Source organism: Corythoichthys intestinalis, chromosome 12 (assembly GCF_030265065.1).
Source record: "Corythoichthys intestinalis isolate RoL2023-P3 chromosome 12, ASM3026506v1, whole genome shotgun sequence".
NCBI classification, from domain to species: Eukaryota; Metazoa; Chordata; class Actinopteri; order Syngnathiformes; family Syngnathidae; genus Corythoichthys; species Corythoichthys intestinalis.
The window spans coordinates 1086645-1113010 of NC_080406.1; the positions used below are offsets into that span (position 1 = coordinate 1086645).

Genomic DNA, 26366 nt, shown 5'->3' on the forward strand with positions numbered 1-26366 from the left:
TGCAGCCAGTTAAAATGGGTTAAAGTTGACTCAACCTGTCTTTTGTCCTTGTGTGTACCACATTGAGCATGGAGAAAAGAAAGAAGACCAAAGAACTGTCTGAGGACTTGGGAAGCAAAATTATGAGGAAGCATGGGCAATCTCAAGGCTACAAGTCCATCTCCAAAAAGACCTGAATGTTCCTGTGTCTACCGTGTGCAGTGTCATCAATAAGTGTAAAGCCCACAGCACTATGGCTAACCTCCCTAGATGTGAACGGAAAAGAAAAATTGACAAGACATTTCAACGAAAGATTGTGTGGATGGTGGATAAAAAAACCTCAACTAACATCCAAACAAGTTCAAGCTGTCCCGCGGTCCGAGGGCACGACAGCGTCAACCCGCACTATCCGTCGGCATCTGAATGAAAAGGGACTCTATGTTAGGATACCCACAAAGAACCCACTTCTGATCCAGTGACATAAAAAAAAAAAAAAACAGACTGGAGTTTGCCAAAACTTATCTGAGAAAGCCAAAAACATTTTGGAAGAATGTTTTCTGGTCAGATGAGCCAAAAGTAGAGCTTTTTAGGAAAAGGCATTAACAGAGTTTAAAGGGGGGGGGGGGAAACTAGGACTTCAAAGAAAAGAACATGGTCCCCACAGTCAAGTAAGGTCCCCTGATGTTTTGGGGCTGCTTTGCTGCCTCTGGCAGTGGACTGCTTGACTATGTGCATTGCATTATGAAGTCTGAAGACAACCAACAAAATTTGCAGCATAATGTAGAAAGCTGGGTCTCCCTCAGACATCATGGGGGTTTGATGGGATAAATATAATATGACCCGGAGTGAATCAGCATATTGTGATGATTCCCTTTGTGACTGTAACCTTGTTATCTTCGCCACTTTGGCGCCTTTGTGATGTACGATACCCTTTACCTTGTTTTCCTCGCCACTTTGACGTCTTTGTGATGTGCGATTGCAAAACGTGTCAAAACACGTGTAACGATACCATTGGGCAAATGGCTCGTCACCTGAGGGAAGGGACTGGCCATCTCTGCTCTCACATGGTGCACCACTATAAGAGCTGGGGATTTTTCCCTCTTCGGTTAGAGTCTGCTGTGGGTTTGCGTACGGACGCCCAGCTTGTATTCCTCTGCAGCTCTACCGGGGTGTCGGCTCTCCCCCCGCTTGTCAAAGGTAAGAGTTTTGATTGCTCAAAGGAATATCTTGTGTGCTTTAACAGTAGCGCGGGGATTTTTTTTGAAGTGACAATCTATATCTAGCGTTATTGTTGTTGTTCTTTTTCTTTTTCTGCAATAAACATCATATATTTCGCAAAAGTGTGCGTGTTGCTGACTCACTGCGAACCCGGAACTTTTCAGTAAAACAGTCTTCCAGCAGGACAGTGACCCAAAACACACTTCAAAAAGCACTAGAAAATGCTTTAAGGGAAAGCACTGGAGAATTCTAAAGTGGCCAGCAATGAGTCCATAGAACACAATGGCACCCTTCAAATCTCAGACACCTGGAGCAGTTGGCCAAAGAAGAATTGTAAGAAACTCATTGCTGGATACCGGAAGCGGTTGTTCGCAGTTATTTTGTCTAAAGGACGTGCTACCAAGTATCAAGCTGAGGGTGCCAATACTTTTGTCTGGCCCATTTTTGGAGTTTTCTGTATAATGATGTTTTTTTTTTTTTTTTTTTAAATTGAGCATTATCTGACAGAATTGCAGGGGTGCCAATACTATTTGGCCAGCACTGTATATTGCCAAATGGTGAGATAATCTTCATCGTAACCTTTGTATCGCAAGTTGTATCAGGAAGTAACCAGGGGTTTGCCAAAATGATAGTAAATCACTACTAACTAAATGTGGTGCTGTTGTCATGAGGAAGCACAGACTTGAACCCGAGCACTAAAAATCAATACTTGCGTCATCTCTTAATCGTTCTATTCGTCACGCAGCCTACAGGAAGAAAAAGTGCAAAACGTACGGCCTCGGGGCTAGGAAAGGGGTCGCCCCGAGTTTACTGTCTAAATCCACAACAATACGTGTTTTACAAGCCCAGACGAATCCCATCTTTTCATACGTAGGCGTGAAGGGCTTTGCCGCATCGGTCACAGAAGCCGCCGCGTGCTTCTTTCGGGCCTGTCCGACGCCAGACAATGAACAAAGCCCGGCCTGGGATGCCAGTAGTTTTCCAGCGGCGCCGCTTTCCTTTAGACAGAGACAAAGGGCCAACAACAACTTTCGAAGTCAGGAAATCATTCTACAACTAATGAACAGAAAAACGAGCTCTTTTCAACCTTCTTCTGTCAATTGAAAAGAGTAGACGTCCAATCCATTTGAAGTGGGAGGGTGGCGGCAAACGAACTTCCGTCACCACCCTCGCACTTTGAATAAATTGGATGTCTAGCACTGTTGATGGTAGCCAATGTGTTAATTTTGGGGCATTTTACGTCATTTTCCTGTTGATTTTCAGTCACTTCATGTTGAATTTGGAGCATTTCTGGCTCACTTTCTATTTATTTTCAACAGGAAGTGACCTTTGAATTCCCTAAAATGAACAGGGATTGACCTGTAGCTGAACATTCGCTGCCACCCTCCCTCTTCAAACGGATCTGTGGCCGTCAATGGCAGCCTGTCAGTAAAATTTGGGCCATTTAAACTTATTTCCTGTTGATTTTGGGGAAATTTCTCAGTCATCCAACAGGAAGTGACCTTTAGATACCCGACAATGACAGTTTGACCCGTACCTGAACATGTGTTCATTCACTGCCATCCCTCCCACTTCAATCGGATCTGTGGCCATCAATAGCTGGCCCGTGAGCTCATTTTAGGTCACTTCCTGTTGATTTTGGAGCATATCTGGGTCACTTCCTGTTTCATTTTTTCAGGAAGTAACCTTTAAATGCCCTAAAATGAACAGGGATTGACCTGTAGCTGAACATTCATTCATTTGCTGCAAAACCTCCCACTTCGAACGGAACTGTGGCCGTCAAGGGCAGCCCATGAGTTAAATTTGGAGTATTTTAGATCATTTCCTGTTGATTTTTGCTCACTTTCTTTTGATTTGGGGCAAGGGTCGGCAACCCAAAATGTTGAAAGAGCCGTATTGGACTTAAAAAACAAAATATATGTCTGGAGCCGCAAAAAATTAAAAGCCTTTTAGAAGCCTTATAATGAAGGCAGCACATGTTGTATATAGCTAAAATAGCTATAGTAGGCTACTCCAAAAATGACTAAGTTGGCTACAAATACATAGTGAGCATTCATGACTACTGTATTTTCCGCTCTTTAAGGCGCAACTAAAAGCCTTCAATTTTCTCAAAAGCCAAAAATGTGCCTTATGTATGGATCAATATTGGTTAACATCGCATGACTATCCCTTAAGCGCAGCTCCATCTAGTGGATGCGTAATGTAACCCCAAACACTAGTAATACTACTACTGCGCCTTATAATGCAATGCACCATATATAAAATTATATAGTTTTCAAATGGGCCATTCATTAACTTATTTGCGCCCAAAAACATTTAAATACCTTTGATTTTTAAATGTTTCAGTGTCCCAAAGACGTTCTTATACGTCTTTTACTTTTTTTCCACAAGAGACATCTCTAGGTTCTGATTCAACCTAGTTCCAAAGCACAATAGCACAATGCTGAAAATCCATTTTAAAGCAATAAAACTAGCCACTGGAGGGCAGTCGTGCATTTGGACCCGCAACCCGATTCAACGGAACGAACAGCCGGGCCGCCGGCGGAAGGCAACCAAATGGACGTTCAGGATGCCAGGCGGCGGACGACCGAGCAGAACGACCGGGACCGCCAGTGCAGCAGACGGTGCCATTGAGTCAGTGCTGCTCACCGAGCAGAGCCTGCGCCGCCGTGCTCGCGTCCCCCGCACAGAAAGGCGCACGGCTAAACCAGTTCTACCCCAGGAACACAAGTTTCCCAGGCGAACTCTTCCACAAGGCAGTGGTCACCACAAAAGACTAAAAAAAACTCCATCTTGATGAGACAGGCGGCGATGGGGGAAAAGTTGTTGCGGCCACAACAGCGTCATCTCTCAGTTCAATAGTTTAGTTATGTGTAAATAAATTTTTACTTTGCTATCAAAAGCTCTATTTGTCTTTTTGTTTCTGTTATTTTGTAAAAGGAAAACATTATTCAGATGTTGGGGATGCAACTAAAGCAAAAAATAGCTGTGTTAAAGTCAATGTTTGAAATGTATGCTTTCACAAAAAGCTCAATTTCTCTATTTTTTCATCAGAAATTGCTCAAACTAAGCTATTTTCTAATGCCGATTTCTAATGAATGGAAAAAGATATGAACTTTTTTCCTACTGAAAGAAGAGAGCCTAATCTTTCTTTTGGTGGGTTCCATGTTTATATGGCAATAGAACTGAATTTTCTGTGGGCCTTGCGAAATCAGTCAAAATCCAGTAAAACGGCCAGGAGCGCCGGGGGTTGCACCGGTGAAAATGGCTGGGAGTGAATGAGTTAAAGATATGTCTTATACTCCGATGCACCTTATAGTGTGTAAAATACGATAAATGTTTATTTTCTCTGCAGTGCATCCTATTGAGAATGACACACCATGTGACTACTCTGTCGTGCGATGCCGCTTCAACTTCATTACAATATTATTGAATTAGAATACTGTTGGTTTCACGTTTGTCCTCCTACAGAAACCATTATAAAACACATCTTTTTCCACTTTTTTTTTTTTTAAACTGTCCTGTTCAGCTGTTTGACGAGAATGGAAGTCTAAGTGCCCGGATGGTCTGAAGTTTTAATGTTTCGCATTGAGAGTCTGACATACTCCCATTGTGATCATTCAACATACCTAGTTTATTATGACAAAGCAGCGAACAGGAAGGGGTTATGGGGGAACAGAAGAAACAAGAGAAGAAAGAAAAGAAATACATTGAACGTCTACACTAACTACTAATATGTTGGTGCTATCGTCAGCTAGATGCATTTCCCGTTGACACCATGTGGGGGGCCTGTTGACCAGGGAAAAAGGGGGACGGGGGTGGGGGAGTCTATAAACTAAGTGATTGAAAGAGGTAGCGTTTACACAAATCAGCTCTGTCATCTAGAACCCAGTAATCGTGTGAATCCCTTGTGAGTGTAAGCCCGTTGGCGACCGACCCTACGCCGCCCAATCGCGGCACTGGCACGCGAGCCCCTCCAGGCGCGCGACAGCCACGCAGACGAGCGGAGACGCCACACCATTTTTCCATTATCAAACATTTTTGAAAAAGCTTCCGGGAGCCACTAGGGCAGCGCTGAAGAGGCACATGTGGCTCTAGAGCCACGGGTTGCTGACCCCCGATTTGGGGGGAATTTCTGGGTCAAAAAGAAGTGACCTTTAAATGCCCTTCCTGTTGATTTTGGGGGGCTTTCTGGGTTACTTCCTGTAGATTTTGGAAAATTTCTGGGTCACTTCCTGTTGATTTTGGGGTATTGAACAGGAAGTGACCCAAAATGAATAGGAATAGCTTTAACTCTTTAACTGAACTCCCAGCTGAAATGGAGTGGACGACATCAATTTCCTTCTTTTACCAAGTAGCACAACACTTACTGACATGGGCTGGCAGTGAATGAGTTAATGCTAATGCTAAATTTTCAATTGCATCACGCAACAGATCACGCGGTTAAAGTCACGGTAACAGAGAACGAGATTGCATACTTCCTCAAAGTAAATGAGGAAGTGGAAGGGTTAAAAAACAAAAAAAAAATGAAAATGCTCTGCTGCTTAATTTCCTCCAAGTTGACAGGAAAGGGGCAGGAGAAGAAAAATACTCCTTTTTGGAATAGCAAAAGGCAAAACTGATAAATGCTCAACGTGACTTGGCGGCGGCTTGCATGTCAACAGATTACTCCAACCGTGCCAGGGATTTATGTAATCGCTAAAGCAGCAGAAAGGCAATAACAACTAAAACACCAAATCGCAGAAAACCAGTTCTCCATGCGGGGATGAGTTCATGTTTCTGTTCAAAACAAATTAAGAGATAATATTAGCTGCATCTTAGATTATTATTGATGATGATTTGATTGAGTCATACTCGGCGATGACTTCATTTGTTTGAAAGGAAAGACAGTGAGGGGCATAAAAGTTTGCCCGGAAATTTGCCAAAAACTTTCCCATTCATTTTTTGTGGGAACCTTCCCATTCATTCACTTCCAATAGAATTTACATTGCATTGATGCCATTGACGGCCATGTATATCGAATCTATTTATCCCGGTATACTTGGATTCTATTGACGCATATGTAAATCGATGCCATTGACGGCCATGGACGTCCAAATTTCCTATTTATTTTCAACGACAAAAAAATTAATGTCCCCAAATCAACAGGAAACGACCAGATGTCAATAGGACATGTCCCCCAAATGTTCGAGATTGCATCAATGCACATGGAAGTCGATGCCATTGACGTCCAAATTTCCCATTCATTTCCAATGGCATTAACATTGCATTGAGGCCAATTTAGACAGAAGCCATTGACAGCCATGTATGTCAACTCTATTGAAGCCAATGTACTTGGATTCCATTAATGCATATATGCAAGTCGATGCCATTGACGGCCATGGACGTCCAAATTTTGCATTCATTTTCACTGACATTTACTTTGTTTAGTGCCATTGACGGCCATGTTTGTTGATTCTATTGATGCCAATGTACTTGGATTCCATAAACGCAAATGTAAGTCGATGCCATTGACGTCCTAATTTCCCATGGCAAAAAAAAAAAAAAATCAATAGGAAATGACCAGATATCAATAGGACTTGTCCCCCATATGTCCTGATATGACAAGGACATGCCCCCCAAATCAACAAGAAGTGACTTGATATTGTCCCCGAAATGTCCTTAAATCAACCTGGGCGGGACTAAGATCTGCATCTCCACATTGCAAAGACCCTGTCAGGGAAAACGCGGGCAGGCAGGTGGTGTGGACCCAATTGCAGGGGAAAAAAAAGCAACAAGGCACGTGGCGGTGAACTCAAAACACGTTTCAATAACAACTAACCAAGAGCACAAAGTACAACCAAAAGGACTGGGGATCATAAAGGCAATGTTCAAACCAAAACTTACTTAAACGGAGGGACTGGTACACGAGCGCTTGGACAGTACTTGAAAGTGACGTTGACACATACATAGACAGAGACTCTGACATTGACAATGACGCAACCAGGAGTGAAAAGAAACTGGAAGCTTATATACACACACACAGACAAGGGGTAACGACACAACGAAGAACAGGTGAGCACAGGAGGATGCATGTTGGAGGATACACTAGGAGGTACAACAGGTGAAATCAATGGGCAATCACAGAGACAAGTCACACTAGGAGAAAACCAACACAAAACCTAACAGACCCAGAGTCATTTCTCCAGAAATTGCAGTTTCTAGTTTCAATTGTGATTCTAACTGGACAACTAAGAAGACCTGAAACTTTTTCGATTTCCACAAAATTCTTTATTTAAAACCTCTTCAAACTCCATAAAAATAACAATATCCACCCCCCCCCCCCCAAAAAGCTGAAAAGTTTAAAGCTTTCCCAAACATTGATCATCATCGTAACAATCAGTCCTGCCTGACATTGATAAAACGATCACAATTGACACAACAAACCAGTGACATTGTGTTATTATTCTTTTTTTTTTTTTTTTTTTCCCAGTGACCGGTGGTCCAGTTTGGGATTAAAGTACACAGAACAAAGCTGATTTATGCAATAGCTTTGTCACACCGGTTCAACTTTTTTGTCATTTTTGAATTGCCAGTCTCGCAAAGGACACTAAGACACGTTTGGTAAAGGGTCGTAGAAAAGTTGCGCTTGCAAAAAAACACAAATCGTCATTTAGCGGCACAGTAGATACACTTGGGTATGTTATGTTTAAATTCAACAGACTCATCGTTATTCCACTCATTTAGGTTAGGGCAAATTCATGAGAAACTATTTTGATAGCCCATTCATTGTTGTCGAGCTCAAAATTGTTCAGATGCTCTTTTTTCGGCCTCTTACTGTAAATATTCCATTTATAAAGTGTAAAAAAAAAAAACAAAAAAAAAAAAGGACTGGTTTAAAATATTTGTATTTTTTTTTTCCAAACTGAAAAAAATATACTTTTTGTAAAGTCACATTCATTCAAAACAATAATAAAAAAAATAAATAAAAAAAATCAATGTTTGAATGAGCATTCTTGAAAAACAAACCCCCCCCCCCCCCCCAAATTGAAATAACTCAAAGCAACACTAGGAATTTTTCAGTTTTGGTCGATTTTAGCGACGCTGGTGGACAAAAGCGGTAGTGCCATAAGGAAGACAATTACCATTTGTAAAATCATAATTTCCGTATCGCCTGCAGATGGATGAAACGACATTTTTGTTTCCAGCTGCTGTGTGAAGGATTAATAGTAATAACATAATGAATCCCTCTGTGGCTAAACAATAGCGTAACTTCCTCGGACCAAACTCTTTTGTTGCTCTGTCATCTTTGCACAATTTGCGCGAAAGCGTTCACATTGACCTCCATCTTTATAAAGAATGGGGAAAGAGGGAAGTGACATATGCCGTAAAGCAGTCAGCACATTTGTAGGTTTTTTTGTGTGTGGCAGGGTTCCTGCCACCCTTCTCAAAGTTAGTGCCGGTGAAAGTGATACAGACCCCCTCAAGATATAAAAGAGGTGTCATTCTACTAGTTGTCAGTCGACATCACAAATGTTATTAAAATATTTTATAAAAGGTTGAAAGGTTACTTAGTGCTGCTTTAAATCATTATCATATAAAGAAAAAAAATTTGGAAAGTTAAGCCAAAGTGGTAATTTATTAAAAAAAAAAACAAAAAAAAAAAAACATTTTTTTGGGCGGGGGAGTCAATAGATATTGCACCCAAAAAAAAAAAAACAAAAAAAAAAATCATTTTAAAAATTAACAAAAATCACAGTATTAAACAAAATAATAATAATAATATTATTATATTCCAATACATAATATTCTTTGAGGAAAAACAAATTGTTCAAAACTTTTTTGGGGGAATTTTATTGGGGAAAAGTACTCCAAAAAGAAGGGAGTCATCAACACAAATAATTATGAAAAACTATCCAAAAAAAAAAAAAAAAAAAAAAAAAAACAAAATATTCTTTGGAGAAAAAACAATTGTTCAAAAACGTTTGGGGGGAAAATATTTAAAAAGTACTCAAAAAAGAATATAGTCACCCACCCAAATAATTATTTATTAATTCAAAACTTTTTTTGGTTGGAGGGGGATTCTAACAAACTCTAAAAAGAATAGTCATTAACCAATAATTATGAAAAACTGTCAAAAACACTCCAATCTTTTATTTCAAATGGAAAAAAAAAAAAAAAAGTGCTTTCATTTTTTTGGGTGAATAAATCATTTTTTTCATGAACTTATTGCAAAAATAAACGGCTATCAAAATTGTTTGTTTGATTCAACACACAACACGTGATATGCATAAAATATAGATGAATACAGAATCACCAGTGTTATTTTGGGTTGTTACACTATACTGTAGTAGTGCAGAAAAAGCTTCATTTTTGTTGTTGGTCTTTGAAATGGAACACCAAAAAAACATTTTGAACAACAATACCACACTATGCAAAGTACCATCATAAAGAAATTTGTGCTTCAACATTGGATGTCATCCAAAGCTCATCAGTAGAATAAGATCACAATGGTCCCCCGAATAGAAGAGAAACTTGTTTGCTGTATTTGATGAAACACGGACAGACATCTACTCAAGGAAATCGGAAGCAGCATCCGTATTCTATTGTTAAATAAACTCTTCTGCAGAGGTGGGTAGAGACGCATTACATTTGAAGAAAAATGCAGTATTAGTTTTACCACGTTTTACTTGAGTAGATTTGTGAAGAACCGCTAGCATTACCCTGCTACACTACATTCCAATGTTGTTTTCATCAAGGATGACGACAAACATATTTTGTTAACGAATCCTTTTTTATCATCATGACTATGACGAGACATTAACGAGCTAAAATGTATTTAGGGAGACTAAAACATGACGAGACGGACGCCGGGTTTCTTCTGATGAGACGAAAAATGATAGTTAGCTTGCATTGTAGCGAAGTGCTGTGCCCCCGCGCCCTCTTCCTGACTCACCAGTGTGTCGTCTCCAGTTTCCATGCAGGCTTGCACACAGTATACATACTGGCAGAGTAAGCCCTAACAGCGACTACTTTTCCCAGTTTGCTAAAGCACCGCATACAAAAACAGATATAAACTGTCAAATCAAGGAGGAAAAGAAAACGCTGTTGCTTGCTCGCTGCACGCACAGTAACTGCATGCAGGAGGACATCTATTCACCACACCCACACAGGTGCACACAATCAAGAAAATTAGGATATTTCAACAATACATAGACTATGTCGTAGCATTAGCATTAGCCTAATGTGAATGCTATGCTAACGGCGAGCGTCCTCTTAAACTTTTTTTTTTTTACATACAGTTCACGGCGTGCAGGTGGGTATAATTAAATGAAAATAATTTATTATTTTCCTGCTGAGTGTGTATAATTACCAAAGCCCCTTTCACTCACACATAAACACTGTTTAAATCCTGGGATTTAAACATGTAGCCCTTATGCGTGAAAGCAATTTCCCGGGTTGATTGACACACACATTTACAGAGTCATGTCTTAGTACAATGTCCTGGACTTTCCAGGGAAGCGGGATGCGTGAAAAAAGGCGTTAAATTCTTTAAACACTGCTACAATGTGTGCTAACTACATACGCGATATGAAAATGTCACTCATTATGAGGGAAACTGGTGAATTTTGGACGAAAACTGGCATTTGTCTCATTATGTTTTAGTCTCCCGAGAGACATTTTTAGCTAGTCATTGTCACCTCATCGTCATGAAAAAAAAAGTAGTTCATTGACGAAATATTTTCGTTATCGCTGATGAAAACAAAACTGATATAGATGAAAAAAATCTGACATTGTCAGCAGTTACAATGTTAATCTTGACTTGAATTGTCTTTTCACCGAATACTTTTTGACTCGAGTACATTTTCTGAATGTCTATTTTACTTGAGTAATATTATTTTGAAGTAACCAATTTTTGGCTCCTCTACCCACCTCTGCTCGTCTCTCACGGAAACCACACAAACGCTACAGTAGCAACTCGGCTTCCAGTCAACATCGACAACAAAGAAAATCAATCACAACACGAGAAAAAACAAAGATAAGTGCATATGTCAAATAAGGCCTATATTAACTCACTGGCTGCCGTTGACGGCGATAGACGTCCAATCCGTTTGGACCAGGAAGGTTGGCATCAACCGATTGTGTTTAAGTGTCTCAAGATGTCTGATCTGTATGGATCGATAATCTCAATAAAATTCCCTTCAAAAAACAAAACAAACAAAAATGATTGATTTTTGGAAAAAAAAAACACACACACACACACAAAAAAAGATTTTTTAAAAAAATGGAAAAACAGATCATTCAAAGCATTAAAAAAAAAAAATTACCCCCCAAAAAAATCATTATGTAATAAAATGGGAGAAAATCCTTCCCCCCCCAAAAAAAATGTTCTGAGGGAAAAAAATGTTAACCACCCGACAATACTTAAAAAAAAAAAAAATATATATATATATATATATATATATATAATGAAAAAAAAAAAACAATGATTTAAAAAAACAAAGGAAAAACAAATCATTCAAAACATTAAAAAAAAAAAATATAAATCATTTATTAAAATGGGGGGAAAAATCCTTCAAAAAAAAAAAAAAAAAAAAAAAAACATTACAAAAAAATATTGAATTAAAAAAAACTAATGAAAAAAAACAATAATGATTTTAAAACAATGGAAAAACATATCATTCAAACAATTACAAAAAAAATCATTTAAATGGGGAAAAAAATCCTGCCAAAAAAACAAAAAAATTGTTCTAAGAAAAAAATGTGAACCACTCCACAATACTTTAAAAAACTAATGAAAAAAACAATGATTTCAAAAAAAAAGGAAAAACAAATCATTCAAAAATTTTTAAAAAATTACAAAAAAAACCAACAACTTTTTTTTTTAAATAAAATGGGGGGGGGGGGTCATCCTTCAAACAAACAAACAACAACTTTTTTTTTAAATAAAATGGGGGGGGGGGGGGTCATCCTTCAAACAAACAAACAAAAAGAATTTTTTTTTTTTTTTTTAATACCCATCCTTCAAAACATTTCAGGTGAAAAAAATAAACATTCCAAAAAAAGTCAGTATTGTACGGTAAAAATACAATTTAAAAACCCACTATAATCATTAAAGACATCACAATCCTTCAAAACACGTTGGGAGACAAAGACACAAATCCTTCCTTTGCCTGGCAGTCAGCGAACGTCTTTTGTCGCCAGCGGCAGCCGTCGAGTCCAAATTCGCTCCATTCAAAACAGGCGGCGTACGAAAGGGACGGACGGGCGAGCGCTCGCTGCAGTCTTACAAACCAGTACGTACTGTCGCTGGGGAAGCTTCCGTCATTCCAAAAAAAATGATTACCGTAAGCTTAGATCCCGGTTAGAGCGCTACAAAAGACAACTGTAAATATTACAGACGGAGCCCGGAAGAGGAGGAGTCCTCGGACTACAGCGAGAAAAGGACGAACATGAAAACGCCCACCGAGCAGACGGCGAGCAATCCCAGATTGAGCAGGAGTTTGACCCGCGGGGGCTCGTGCAGCATCTCGGCCACCGCCCGCGCCTCGTCCCGCGGCGCCCTGGGCGGCCGCGCGTCTTGCGAGGGCTCCTTGAAGCCGCAGAACCAGTCCAGCGCGCGCACGCAGCGGCCCGCCTGGTGCCGCTCGTCGTCCGCCCGCCCGTAGCGCTCGGCGGGGTCGGACGGCTCACTGCCGGGGCTCCCCGGCTCGCCGGGCGGGACCAGCAGCTTGAGGTCGGCGCCGTCCGGGCAGCGCTCCTTCCCGGGCTCGGCGCGGCCCTTCTCGGTCAGCCCGTACGTCTGCTCGCGCTCTTTTTGCTTCTCGGGCAGCTTCTCCACAAAGCGTAGGCCCCACACGGTGGTGGTGCGGATCTGCTCCTCGTCGGGCGGGGGCGTCAGCAGGCTGACCGCCACCGCCACGCCCCCGGAGATCCAGAAGAGGGCGGCCGCCACGTACATGTAGTGGATGTTTACCAGGAAAGCGGGCCGGTCGTCGGGCTGGTCGCAGCGGGGTCGGCGGTAGGCGAAAGCCAGGACCAGCCGCGCCGAACCCAGGACGAAACCGGTCACGCCTCCCCAAAAGGCCCCCGTCTCGTTGCAGCGCTTCCAGAAGACCCCCAATAGGAAGAGGGCGGCCACGGGCGGCGTCAGGTAGCCGGCCACCTCCTGGATGTACAGGTAGGTCTGTCCCCCCTGCATCTCGATGATGACGGGAACCCAGGCGATGCTGACGGCCACCATGACTACCACGAAGAGGCGGCCCACCACCAGTAGCTCGCGCTGGGACGCCTTCTTGCGGAAGGTGCGGTAGATGTCCAGCGTGAAGATGGTGCTGGCGCTGTTGAAGATGGAGTCCAGGTCGCTCATCAGGGCGGCGATCATCACCGCCATCATCAGGCCGCGCAGTCCCACCGGCATGACGGCCATGACCAGGCGCGGGTAGGCGATGTTGGAGCAGCCGGCCCGCGAGCCGCACACGTCCAGGCAGTGCTCGGGCCCGATGCAGGCGATTTCGTCGGCGAAGAGGATGCGGGAGATCATGCCCGGGATGACGATGACGAACATTGGTAAGATCTTCAGGATCCCCGCCATCAGCGTGGAGCCCTTGGCGTGAGCGATGTTCTTGGCGGCCAGAACCCGCTGCACGATCACCTGGTCGGCGCACCAGTACCAGATGGAGGCGGTGGTCTGGCCCAGGACGAAGCCCGGCCAGGGGATGTCCTCGTCCAGGGGGCCGCGGAGGATGCGCAGCGAGTCGGCTTTGGGGTGGATGCGGCACGAGGGCGAGTAAGTGTAGTTGCCGGCGGCCAGGATGGCGGTCACGTTGGGGACGGCCTGCATGTACTTGGTCTTGACGCCTTCCAGGCCGCCCACTTTGAGCAGGCTGATGACGGTCAGCGTCAAGGCCCCGCCGATCATCAGCACGGCCTGAAGCGCGTCCGTGTAGAGGACGGCCACCAGGCCGCCGGTGATGGTGAGCAAGGCGGTCATGGCGATGAGCAGGACGATGGACAGGTAGAGGTTCCAGCCCAGCGACTCCTGGATGAAGAGCGCGCCGGCGTAGAGGTCCACCGACAGCTTGGTGAAGACGTAGAGCAGCACCGACAGGAAGGCGAAGTAGACCTTCAGGCGCTCGCCGCCGAAGCGCTTGGCCAGGTACTCGGGCATGGTGAAGACGCCCGAGTGGATGTAGACGGGGATGAAGACCCAGCCCAGGAGCTGCAGCAGCAGCAGGGCGTTGAACTCCCAGGCGCCCACGGCGAAACCGCTGGCCGCGCCCGAGCCGGCCAGCCCGATGAAGTGCTCGCTGCCGATGTTGCTGACGAAGAGCGAGGCGCCGACCACCGCCCAGGTCATGGAGCGGCCGGCCAGGAAGTAGCCGCTCACCGTGCCGCGGTTGGCTTTCCACATGGCCAAAAAGCCGATGGCCAGCACCAGAACAAAGTACAGCGCCACCACCGCGATGTCGGCCGCTTCCATTCCGGGACCCATTTTTTCCCGCGCAGACTCACCCGCGAAAGCGGTAAATCCTCGCCCGCGCCGTCCTACTTTTACAGTCTGCTTTTCTTCCTGCGAGGCGGCAACCAAAAAAGTGGATGTCAGCTTAGGTGCTGTGGTAGTTGGCAAATAAGGGTGTGACAATATATCCAAAAGGTGATATACTTTGTATCCCAAAAAGTTGTCGATATGCTACCACCAATGGACTTCATAATGTATTGATGGGTCAGGTCATGCAATGCGCCTCGCATTCAAGTAGGGGTCGCCAACATAAAGAGGAGCTATTCACAAACACACGCACGCAGCAATCTAACGCCGGATTTCTGTTAAAAAAGTATGAAAGCTGTACCGCATACAAACGCGAAGGATTGTCTCGAGTGATTTGTTCGAAGATTCAAGATGATATTTTTCGTACAGTGCATGCATTTTCAATGGAAGAAATTAGCCACTGCTGCATTGGCATCATAGTTCGCAATATTTACATACATGCTAGCTACATTCAGTAAAAGACTAGCATTGTACTTCGACATATTTACGTAAAATAAATGCTAACTGCACTTTTTTTTTTTTTCCCTTTTAACCAAGAATCCAGACCGTTTTACGTCGATATCTATAAAGAATTTGGGGATTTAAGCATTTCTCACAAGACTTTTCACTGGAAAAGCTCTGTTTACATTAGGCAGTCACTAGCTACATTCACTAACAGGCTAGCAATGTATTTCGACATATTTACGTAAAATAAATGCTAACGGAACATTTTTTTGCTTTTAACCAAGAATTGAGACTGTTTTAAGTCCACGTCTACAAAGAATTCAAGGATTTACGCATTTATTCACAAGAATTTTCACCGGGAAAGCTCTGTTTACATCAGGCAGCCGCTAGCTACATTCAGTAACAGGATAGCATTGTACTTCGACATATTTATGTAAAATAAATGCTAACGGCACGTTTTTTTTTGCTTTTAACCAAGAATCAAGACTGTTTTGCGTCAATTTCTACAAAGAATTCAAGGATTTAAGCATTTCTTCACAAGAATTTTCACCGGAAAAGCTCTGTTTACATCAGGCGGCCGCTAGCTACATTCAGTAACAGACTAGCATTGTACTTCGACATATTTACATAAAATAAATGCTAACTGCACGTTTTATTTATTTTTTTTTTGCTTTTAACCAGGAATCAAGACCGTTTTATGTCGAAGATTTTCACCAGAAAAACTCTGTTTACATTAGGCAGCCGCTAGCTACATTCACTAACAGGCTAGCATTGTACTTCGACATATTTACGTAAAACAAAGGCTAAGTGCACTTTTTTTTTTTTTTTGCTTTTAACCAAGACTCAAGACTGTTTTACGTTCATATCTATAAAGAATTCTGGGATTTAAGCATTTATTCACTAGAATTTTCACTGGAAAAGCACTGTTTACATAAGGCGCATACATTTAGTACGGACTAAAGATTGGATGTCAGCTTAGGTGTTGTGTGAGTTCGCAAATAGGGGTGTGACAATTCAGTATCTATACCTTTTGGAATTTCTCACATTTCTGCATAAAATCACCATCAAATGTGATCTGATTTTTGTCAAAAACACACAGATAAAAAAACAGTGTCCGCTTTAACTTAAACCTCCCACCCAAACATTTATATATTTTCATATTTTAATGAGGATAGCATGCAAACAATGACAGGCAAAATAAGAAAGCGAACCCTCTGCCTAAGGAGACTTAAAGAGCGATTGAAACCAAATTTTACCAAACATTTTAAGTCAGGTGTGTGCCCTATCACTGATGAGTGGTTTAAAGGCTGCTCTGCTAGCTATAAAACACACAACTGGTAAGAATTTAATTGTTGAGAAGCATTGTCTGATGTGCATCAGTACATCTGTCATGAGAGCTGTCTGAAGACCTGCAATCAAGGATCAAGGATTTGTATAAAGCTGGGAAAGAATAAAAAAAAAAATCTCTAAAAGTCTGGATGTTCATCAATCAACAGTCAGAGAAGTTGTCTACAAATGGAGTTTGGCACTGTTGCTTCTCTCTCAAGGGGTGGCCGTCCACCAACGATGACGGCAAGAGTTCAGCGCAGAATACTCAGACAGGTAAAAAAGAACCCTAGCGTGTCTGTTAGTCTGTAAAAGACTAACAGAAATTACTGGTACAGTCCAATATCACGGTGCACACATCGACTGTTTGGCCAAGAATGGTGTTCATGGGGGGACTCCATGAAGAAAGCCACTGCTGTCTAAAAAACATTGTTGCTCGTTTAATGTTTGCAAAAAGGCACCTGGACACTCCACAGAGGTTTTGGCAAAATATTTTGTGGACTAATGAAACCAAAGTAGAATGGTTTAGGAATAACATGCAACGTCATTTGTGGAGGAAAACTAGAACAGCTCACCAACATCAACACCTCATCCCCACCGTGAAGCATGGTGGAGGGAGCATCATGATTTGGGGCTGTTTTGCTACCTCAGGGCCTGGACAACTTGCAATCATTAATGGAAGAATGAATTCAAAAGTTTTGCAGGAAAACCCGAGGCTGTCTGTCAGACAGTTGAAGCTAAAAAGAGAATGGATGCTGCAATAATACAATGATCCAAAACACAGAACTAAATCAACTTCAGAAGAACAAAATACACGTTCTGGAGTGGCCAAGTCAAAGTCCAGACTTGAAACCCATTGAGATGTTGTGACATGACCTAAAGACAGCGATTCATGCCAGACATCCCAGGAATTTGACTGAACTACAGCAGTTTTGTAGAGAAGAATGGGTCCTGATCGATGTGCCAGACTGATCTGCAGCTACAGGAAGTGTCTGGTTAAAGTTATTGCTGCTAAAGGGGGGGGGGGGGGGGCACAAAATATTAAATGTGATGGTTCACTTACTTATTTTACCCCCTTCTGTCATTGTTTGCATGTGATCCTCATTAAAATATAAAAACCTGTAAATGTTTGGGTGGTTTTAGTTAAAGCAGACAGTTTTTTTCATCAGTGTGATTTTGACACATCTGAAATTCCAAAAGGTTCAGATACTTTTTCATACCACTGTACATTGTATCCCAAAAAGTTGTTGATACGCTCCCACCAAGAATCGATATATTGTTTTCAAACGGTGTCACTGTTTGGGAAAAAAAGGAACCAACAGGTTTCTACCAAAAATCTTCCATTAGAATACGTTCACTCACTGGCTGCCACTGACCGGCGTGAAATGCTCCGAAATCACTCGTTGCTTGGCATTGGTTGCTAACAGTGCTACAACGATTACCTCGAGTAATTCCATTTGAGAAAAACTTTGAATAAAATATTGCTGCTTTGAGTATCCATTTAAGTAGAGTGGCGTTATAATGGTTTTTTTTGAAAGTGTTTGCATTTATTGATTTGGGTGGATACATTGCCCTCTAGTGGCAACAGTCAATGGCATAACTGACATAACTTATTTAACATGGCTGAATCCAGTTAAGGATTCAGCCATGTAAAGGCCAAAATAAGCCAATGCTTTTTTATGCATTCGTAATTTAGTTGATAGGTAAATTTAGCTGTTTTTATGGGACCATGTGTTTGAAACATTTGTTAAGAGTATTGTTTAAAAAAAACTTAGCATTTTATAGCACTTAAGCTAGTGGATTTTTGCTATGAAAGTTAGCTATTTTTTGTTGGTGTTGAACTTGGATCCTCATTTATTTATTTAACTTCTTAATACCATTTGAGGCTAAGCTCAGGTATAAAATACATATTTTTGAAATTAATGTGCAATTCTGCATAGTTTGAAGAAACACTCGGGACTTTTGTGTTCTTATTTAATGCTATTTTGAAAGTGCAACCTTTGTTTTCGCTCCTAAAATTTATTCTGCAACACATTAAATGTTCCTAATCTGATTACTCAACTATTCGAACTAATTAGCTGATAGATTAATCGACTACTAAAATAATCGATAGCTGCCAATGACAGCCATAGACACCAATCCATTTGAAGTAGGAGTGCTGATGACCCTGGCACATATTACAAACATAACCTTAATCCCTTTATGTGCTCCTACTTTGTGGCAAAAGTCCTTTCAAGTACTTGAAAGTCCATCTTTAATAACAAAAATTCAAAATATGTTACACTTGAAAAGTTAAGTGTTGCTTTAAAGTCACTTGCTGTAGCATTTCATGGCACCCATCAATAGCAAAAAACCTCCACCTTCTCTGGCGCTAACCTCAAAAAACATAAGCGAGTGACTTAAATGCGGTCGTCTAATCAATTAGCGTCGGGCTTATCTTTTAGTGTCAGGTGTATCCGCCAAGTAGAGCGCTGAAACTGGATCCGGGCCAGGTATTATTGTTTTTCTGCTGCAATAAGACACCAAAAGCCAGCATTAAGCCCCGAGGTCGTACAACAATAAATACGTCCACACGGTCGAGTCTCTGACGACTCGCTAGCTACCTGCATAATAAAGCTGACGCTCGCAAAATGCTTGGCGAGGTCGCGCGGCAACCGAGGCGGAACAATGCGGCCTTAATTCACGTCGCCGAGTCACCGGCTAATTTAGTAATCTGCTGAAATTTTCCACTGCCAACTTTTTCAACTCCAGAAATGTGGTTGCCAAAATGCATCATGTAATAGCAGTTAAAGTGCCTATGACAGCAAAAAGCATGTTTATTCCATATTTCACACGGTATTTTATGCTACTGAATGAAAGAAATGGTCCGCTTGGATGTGTGTGGAAGCGATTGATATATTTATTTATTTATTTTTTTTAATCCCGCGCCATGAAGATGAGTGACTTCCTGGATTGACGAAGAATGCGAGTGTGACATCATCGGGCTAATCATCTTCAGTATACAGCCAATACTACAGTGAGCAGAACGACTGCGGATTCAGCTGATTTTGCGGATTATTTTGTGTATTTTTTGCATCACGCCAGCCCAATGTGCTGCAGGCTTTTGTTGCTGCACCAGGGAGAGGCGTGTGAGCCTTTGTGGGTTTCAAAACGTTCCCGTTCACTGCGGTGAATGGCCAAAACAAGTCCGACAACTGTGAGACCATTGGACCGATGAGGAAGTGAGTAAACATCATGTTTTGTATTATGTCAAATTCTGGGAACTTGGCACACGTTTTAATAAGGGGGTGGCTTGAATTTTGAGGGTGATAGTGCTCCTCGCCCACCAAGAAGGCCACTCGGCCTGGGCTTGCCAAACACCCTGGTCACCCCCACCCACAGTCCTTTTCAGGTGCCCGCCGAGAATGCGCTTTTCTCGGCTTGGCCACGAGAAGCCCCCCACTCCGACGTTGGCTGGTTTGTCCACAGAGAATGGGCTATTTTTGGCATTCATTCCCGACGACAAGCTCTGCCAGCCCGCCGTGGCTGCAGCAGAATGACAAGCTGTAACTTGCTCGCCGCCGGGGACTGGCCGATCGGTGAAGACAATCAACCCTGCCACCATGTATGACATGAGTCGGGGTAGTTTTGTGTGATTTTTCTGTTTCGAAAAGCGAGAATAAGACTTGGAAAAGCCGCTCAGTTCGGGTTAGCATGTCGGCTAGTTGTCATGCCTCCTGTTTTTTTTTTTAGGTTCTTTCCTACGTCTCAGAAGCCGGGGCAGGGAAATGACAAAAGCCGGACTAACTCCGGTGGCATAAAATACCGTTCGGGATGTGCAAGAAGTCAGCAGATTTGACCATTATGCAGTAATCTTGCCCAGTCGTACTGAATAAATGCATTTTTAACATTTCATATTCCATTTTGCCTGTTATACGTCAACAACCATACCATTTATTTAGCAACTGGGGAAAAATACTTCGATAAAAAAGAATATCCTGTAAAAATATTGGAGTTGAGCTCATAGAACTAGATGGTACAATCCCACAGATTTATCAGCACTTGGGTGTTGGTTGTGGGTGTGTGGGTGTGTGTGTGTGTGGGTGGGGGGGTGTAAGGGGCAAAGGCTTCACTGGGGTCATCAGGTGGGCACCTTCCTTCGTTGGTGTTTCGTTGATAGGCCCACGACACCTCCGGAGGGCTCAACGGCGACATCTGGCGTCCCAGGTGTGCCCCCCTCCGCCTTTACCCCTGGATGTTATTTTCCAGCCCAGATGGGGTCCTTTCTCTTAATCCATATCCACCTGCTGCTTCGTTCAGCTGCCTCTGACAACGATTTGACAGCCCGCCGGAAGGCCGGACCTCTCACTCCCATTCCTTTCAGAAGCTTGGTTGTGGACGTGGCAACGAGTAGAGAGATTGAAACAATCATGACATTTTGCTGCTCTCTGTCCTATTTTCCTTGTTGTGAATCTTCCCCCTCAATTGGCTGAATTCTCATTCAGATGAAATCCTGACCCTGCCGATGTCATCCTGCAGCTGGGGATGCTAGAGCGCTATAATGACAGGCAGGGCTAAACGGCAGATTAAAAGACCCATTTCTCGTCATCTGCGCTTTGCCAAATTGTTGTATATCGTCGAATCGTCTTAAAATATGATTCTAATTCACACAATAATGCTATTTAAGATTTTTTTTATGCTGTCACAGGCACTTTAAAGTCAAAACGGATGGATTGAACGTCAAGCCCTGTCAACGGCAGCCAATGAGTTCACAAATATACACATATTATCATTTTTTAAAAAGGATTAAAAAAAAAAAAAAAAAAAACACATTCTTTGATGGCAGCGGATTGAATGAACGCTACCAGTTCTTCAAAACAGATTGGACGTCAATTATCGTCAATGGCACGGAAATATCATTCAGAGCCACACAGCGCAATTTAGGTGGATTTGATATCAATTGCTGTCAATGGTAAACATTCTTATTTTAACTTTTAATTCATTGTATTTAAAAAAAAAAAAAAAAGCAATCAAAACTAAATATTATTATTATTTTTTTTAACCTTGACGACAAGATTTAAAAAAAGATTTAAGACTTTTCATTTTTGCATCCTTATCAAATTCTAAATTGAGAATGGTACCGTATTGGCATGGTGTTTTTTGCATTGAAATAACACTGAAAAAGCGGGGGTCGTCTTATATTCGCGGTCTAGGCATTATACCCATTCACGACGCTAGATAGCGCCAGATATCATTTAAGCGATGTTCTATCATGACAGATCTCAGCTACTCTCCCTATTCACGACGCTAGATGGCGCCAGATATCATTGAAGCAATGTTCTGTCATGACAGATCTCAGCTAGTTTAACCAGTTTGCATTATTTTATTGCAATGTTTTTCCTTATTCAGATTTGTTTCAAGACGACAGTTACAGTAAGACTTCACTTTGATGGTTAATGCAGTTATTGCAATTTTGTTGTTTTATCACAATAGATTGGTTTATTTACATTTCAAAAACCGGAAGCCATTCATTTATGAATGTGATTGCACTTTACTTTACATATTTAAATGTTCACATATTAAGATTTGAATGAGGCAAAATAACATGCTTTTTTTCTCGAATACATTGTTATAATCCTTTGTTTCGGATATACTGTAATTGTTTTCTGTATAAAAATAATTTGGTGTTCAAAAAGTCTTTTTTCAAACTTGAGTCTTGAAAAAGAGGGGGTCGTCCTATAATCAGAGCCGTCTTATATCGGGCCAATACGGTAATTAAAATACATAATAAAACAATAATAATAATAAATACTCATATCAAAATATAGAATTTTATGTATGATGTCAATTAATCTCAGGTAAAAATTGAGGCTTCTTTGATCTCGCATGTGCCTAATTTGGTACAATAGGCAACAAAGGGGGTTAAATTTGTGTTTATAAAAATATATAATTATAAATGAAAAACAAAACAAAGGAAATTAATTTAATTTCACTTTCTTTTGATTTTTACCCACCTCAAAAAATTATCCTGTGTAATAGATGGTGAGAAATTTCTAACAGTCATATAACAGTGGGATTTCTGAGCCGATGTGCTACCCAGTTCTCCACAATGCCAACAAAATTGAAAGTGAAAATACTGTGACCTATTAAGGACGTCTCGCGACCTAATTTGGCTCCGTGCCCCCTCTGTTGGAAACCTGCTTAGCGGAAGGTGAGAAATTTCTAGAACAATCAGTCGTGTGCCAACTCCTGCCGCGCATCTCACGAGTCTCCGTTTCTCTACATTAAACATGCACCAATTCCGCTTTTTAAAAAGAATTCATCCTATTTTTGCAAAGAAACTAAGACAAAAAAAAAAAAAAAAGTCCTGATTTTCGGACGTTTAAAGAAGACACCTGAAGGGACCTCGGAACAGGAAATGACAGCTTTACATTAAAGAGCGAATGTATATTTTTTTAATTTTTTTTTTTTTTTAATTAAACACATTGACTGACAATACTGCAAAGATATTTCTAATTTAAAAAAAAAAACACGCGCATTTTAAAAAGTGTTTAAAAGACTGACATTAATGAGCACAACAACATGTACCTTAAGCTAGCGTCAGGATGCTAAAGGGACGACGGCGACACCCCCGAGGAGAAGAAGTGAGGAGGATGCACAAGAAGAAGAGGAGGAAAAAGCCCAGTTCTCCTCGTCCTTTATCTCCGTTTAAAAGTGGTCCGTCGCTGACTGTCCGTGTACGGAGCTTTTTTTCTGTTATTTATTTATTTTCTTTGAATGACTGGCTTGTCTTGTACTGGTAGCTCCTTGTGGCAGTCTCTCCTCCTTATAGCGAGCGGACGTATTTCAAAGGCCACGCCCCACACGTGTGGCTCACCCGTGACGCGATGTGCTGGAAAAACACAAAACAAGTTTGCAAAAAAAAAAAAAAAAAAGATGTCCACAAAAATGCGATGACTTGAACATTTTTGTATTTACACGAACTCGGCAAGTGCAATTCCTTGCCTTTCCCCTCTGCGGGACACACCCCTGAACGCAACATCCCTCTCGTAGACGCAGGTGGGCGCAAAAAATGCTAGTAAAATGGATTAAATGCGAGTAAAGGGAATGTGAAAAAAATCGAGGACGAACAATGTAAATTTTAATATTTTTCGTAAAATAAATTGACTTTGAGGAAGTGATGAAAAGGTACCGGATCCGACCCACCCACTCATGCAAGCGACTGATTAGAGAAGTTGTAACGTGATTATGGAATGTGCGTGCTATAGGATCAAGGCTGGAGAACGTTCTAGAGATATTAAAATATTGTTTTTAATGAAACAATAGTTGTCATGCTGTATGGAATATTTTCTTATTGCTCAACTGGCATTCACCCACAACACGCAGGCCAAATATTTAGCATGGCAGCATTCCAAAAATGATGAATTTTCTCCTAATTGCAGCCTGTAAATCAATCATACATTTTGTCTAGCTGTCATAGCATTGGACGCCTATCGCCGTCAATGGCATGGAAACATGACCATTTTCTGCCACTGGCTTCCAAATGAATTGGACGTCTCCTCTTGTCAATGGCACCTGAAAGTGACTGACTGACCAATACCAAAATGATGAAGTCATAGTGGGAAAATTCCACTATTTTCAAGATGTTGACATTCAAATAACAAGCGTAAACAGTTAATCATGTGACTGAGAGGCATGTGACTATTTTCATCTTCATGACAAAGTCATCTAATCATGTGGAGAAAAAAAATGTCGAGTGTCAGTGGGAGATAACAAGGCCAGCGGAACGGTTGACTTTCATCAAAACATCCTGCAAAGGCAGACAGTGCTCTGCATATTACAGGGGGAGGGAAGCCGAGTAAATTTCCACTGGCAGCTCTGGTCCGATACGTTGGAAATTTCCATTTTGAAGAGAACTACGTTTCCCAGGGAGCCTTGCGCGAGGTGGTCGCACGAAAGCGAAAGCAAACACGGAAGTGTTCGCGACAAAAAGACTTTTTAGGAGTGAACGAAACAAACGCTTAAAAAAAAAACAAAATCAGCCCCATTCATTTCCAATGCCACAAACAGTGTTCCCCCTGAGGCACCTAATTGAGGCAGTAAAAAAAAAAAAAAGAACAAAATTAAGGCTGACAAAAGTAATTCATTTCTTGGCAAAACTACACTTAATTACCCATACATTACCAATGCTTCCATTCATTTTCAATGGCACATATAGCACCCCTTAAAAGTCATTATTAAAAACTTCGTATTGCCCAAAATCAACAGAAAGTCAGCCGGAAATACCCTATAACCAACAGGAAATGCCCTAGAATAAAAAGTGAGCCGTTAAAAAACCCAAATTAAGAGGTAAAAATATGTAATAATAATTATTATTATTTAAAAAGAAGGGGAGAAAAAAAACTTAACTTGCAACACTAGGTAACTTTTCCGTTTTGGTCGCAGGTGGACAAAAGCAGTAGTACCGTATTGGCCCGAATATAAGACTGTTTTTTTGCATTGAAATAAGACCGATATAGTGGGAGTAGTCTTGTATTCGGGGTCTAGACATTATACGCATTTACAACGCTAGATGGCGCCAGATAACATTGAAGCAAATAGATTGGTTTATTTACATTTCAAAAACCAGAAGCCATTCATTTACAAATGTGATTGCACTTTAGTTTACATATTTAAATGTTCAGATATTAAGATTTGAATGAGGCAAAATAACATGCTTTCTCTCTCAAATGTATTGTTATAATCATTTGTTTCAGATGTACTGTAATTATTTTCTGTATAAAAATTAATTTGGTGTTCAAAAAGTCTTTTCAAACTTGAGTCTTGAAAAAGACGGGGTCGTCTTATAATCAGGGCTGTCTTATATTCGGGCCAGTACGGTATTTTGCCTTAAAGAAGACTGTTTCCCATGAGGACCAGCGCACACCCGCACAGTGTCGTAAAATCACGATCTCTCAGTCGCCTGCAGATGGATTAAACCTCATTTCGTTTCAAGCGGCTGTGTGAAGGATGAATACTCATACGGTAATGAATCCAATTGTGGCTAAAAAAATAGCATGTGGTTGTTAGCAACCGTGTGGCTAGGTCGTAAAACAGCACATTTGTATTTTTTTGTGCGGCAGGGTTCCTGCCACCCTCCTCAAAGCTAATTAGTGCCGGTGAAAGCGATACAGACCCTCTCAAGATATAAAAGAGGTGTCATTCAAATAGTCAGTTGACATATCACAAATGTTATGAAAATATTTTATAAAGGTTGAAAAGTCACCGAGTGTTGCTTCAATTCAAAAATAAAATACCTGAGCATAGCCGCAAACAGTATAAAAAAAAAAAGAGGATCCAAGTACAACAAAAGAATAATAGGCTGACTTGCACAGCAAAAGTCCTCTAGCTTAAATGCTATAAAATGCCCCCCCCCACAATGTTCTTAACAAATCGTTCGAACACATATTGCCACCAAAAAAAAAAAAAAAAAAAGGCGAAATATACCTATATACTAGATTACAAATACATAAAAAAAAAAATTGCTCAAAAAACACTTACCTGATATTGGTCTTTACAGTGAGCAGCTGGATTCAGCCATGTTAAACATGTCACATTCACTGTTGCCACTAGAGGGCAGTGTATCCCACCCAAATCCATAAAACTTTTTTTCTAAAGCTTTTTTTCCTAATCCAATTACTGGAGTTAATCAATTAATCTTTGCAGCACTAGATAGGGCCGAAGAACGAATGTAACCGCGGATATGAAAGTGTGTAAAGTGCAGTAGTGCACGCCCTCGATTACCCAAATCTACGGTCCTCTAAACGATTCACCGACTCTCAAAATAGTTGATCATGGATTAGTTGTCCATTAGTGGATTCGTCGTGCAAGCCCGAGTCAGGAATCAAGTGGG

The 26366-nt window shown here is 41.5% G+C and overlaps 2 protein-coding genes across 5 annotated transcripts in view; both read right to left on the reverse strand.

Annotated features, from left to right (window-relative positions):
- LOC130926615 (calsequestrin-2) overlaps positions 1-23210 on the reverse strand; it is a 57500-nt gene extending 34290 nt beyond the window's left edge. The window contains exons 1-2 of one of the 4 annotated variants that reach the window (XM_057851618.1): positions 23063-23210; positions 2068-2195 (exon numbers count right to left, since the gene is read on the reverse strand). Coding sequence is in view for 1 of the 4 variants with exons in the window: in XM_057851619.1 (XP_057707602.1) it covers positions 10133-10156 (24 nt within the window). In the remaining 3 variants the exon portion in view is untranslated. Of the gene's footprint in view, positions 1-2067; positions 2196-10132; positions 11649-23062 lie in introns of those variants that run through there. The other 3 variants (XM_057851616.1, XM_057851619.1, XM_057851617.1) reach the window with 3 other exon arrangements.
- Positions 11761-23208, reverse strand: slc5a3b (solute carrier family 5 member 3b). The gene is made up of 2 exons (XM_057851615.1): positions 23063-23208; positions 11761-14749 (listed from the first exon to the last, which is right to left on the reverse strand). Exon 2 carries the CDS (start codon positions 14669-14671, stop codon positions 12608-12610), a length of 2064 nt encoding a protein of 687 aa, XP_057707598.1. The 5' UTR covers positions 14672-14749; positions 23063-23208; the 3' UTR covers positions 11761-12607.
- Positions 23211-26366: the final 3156 nt, after the last annotated feature.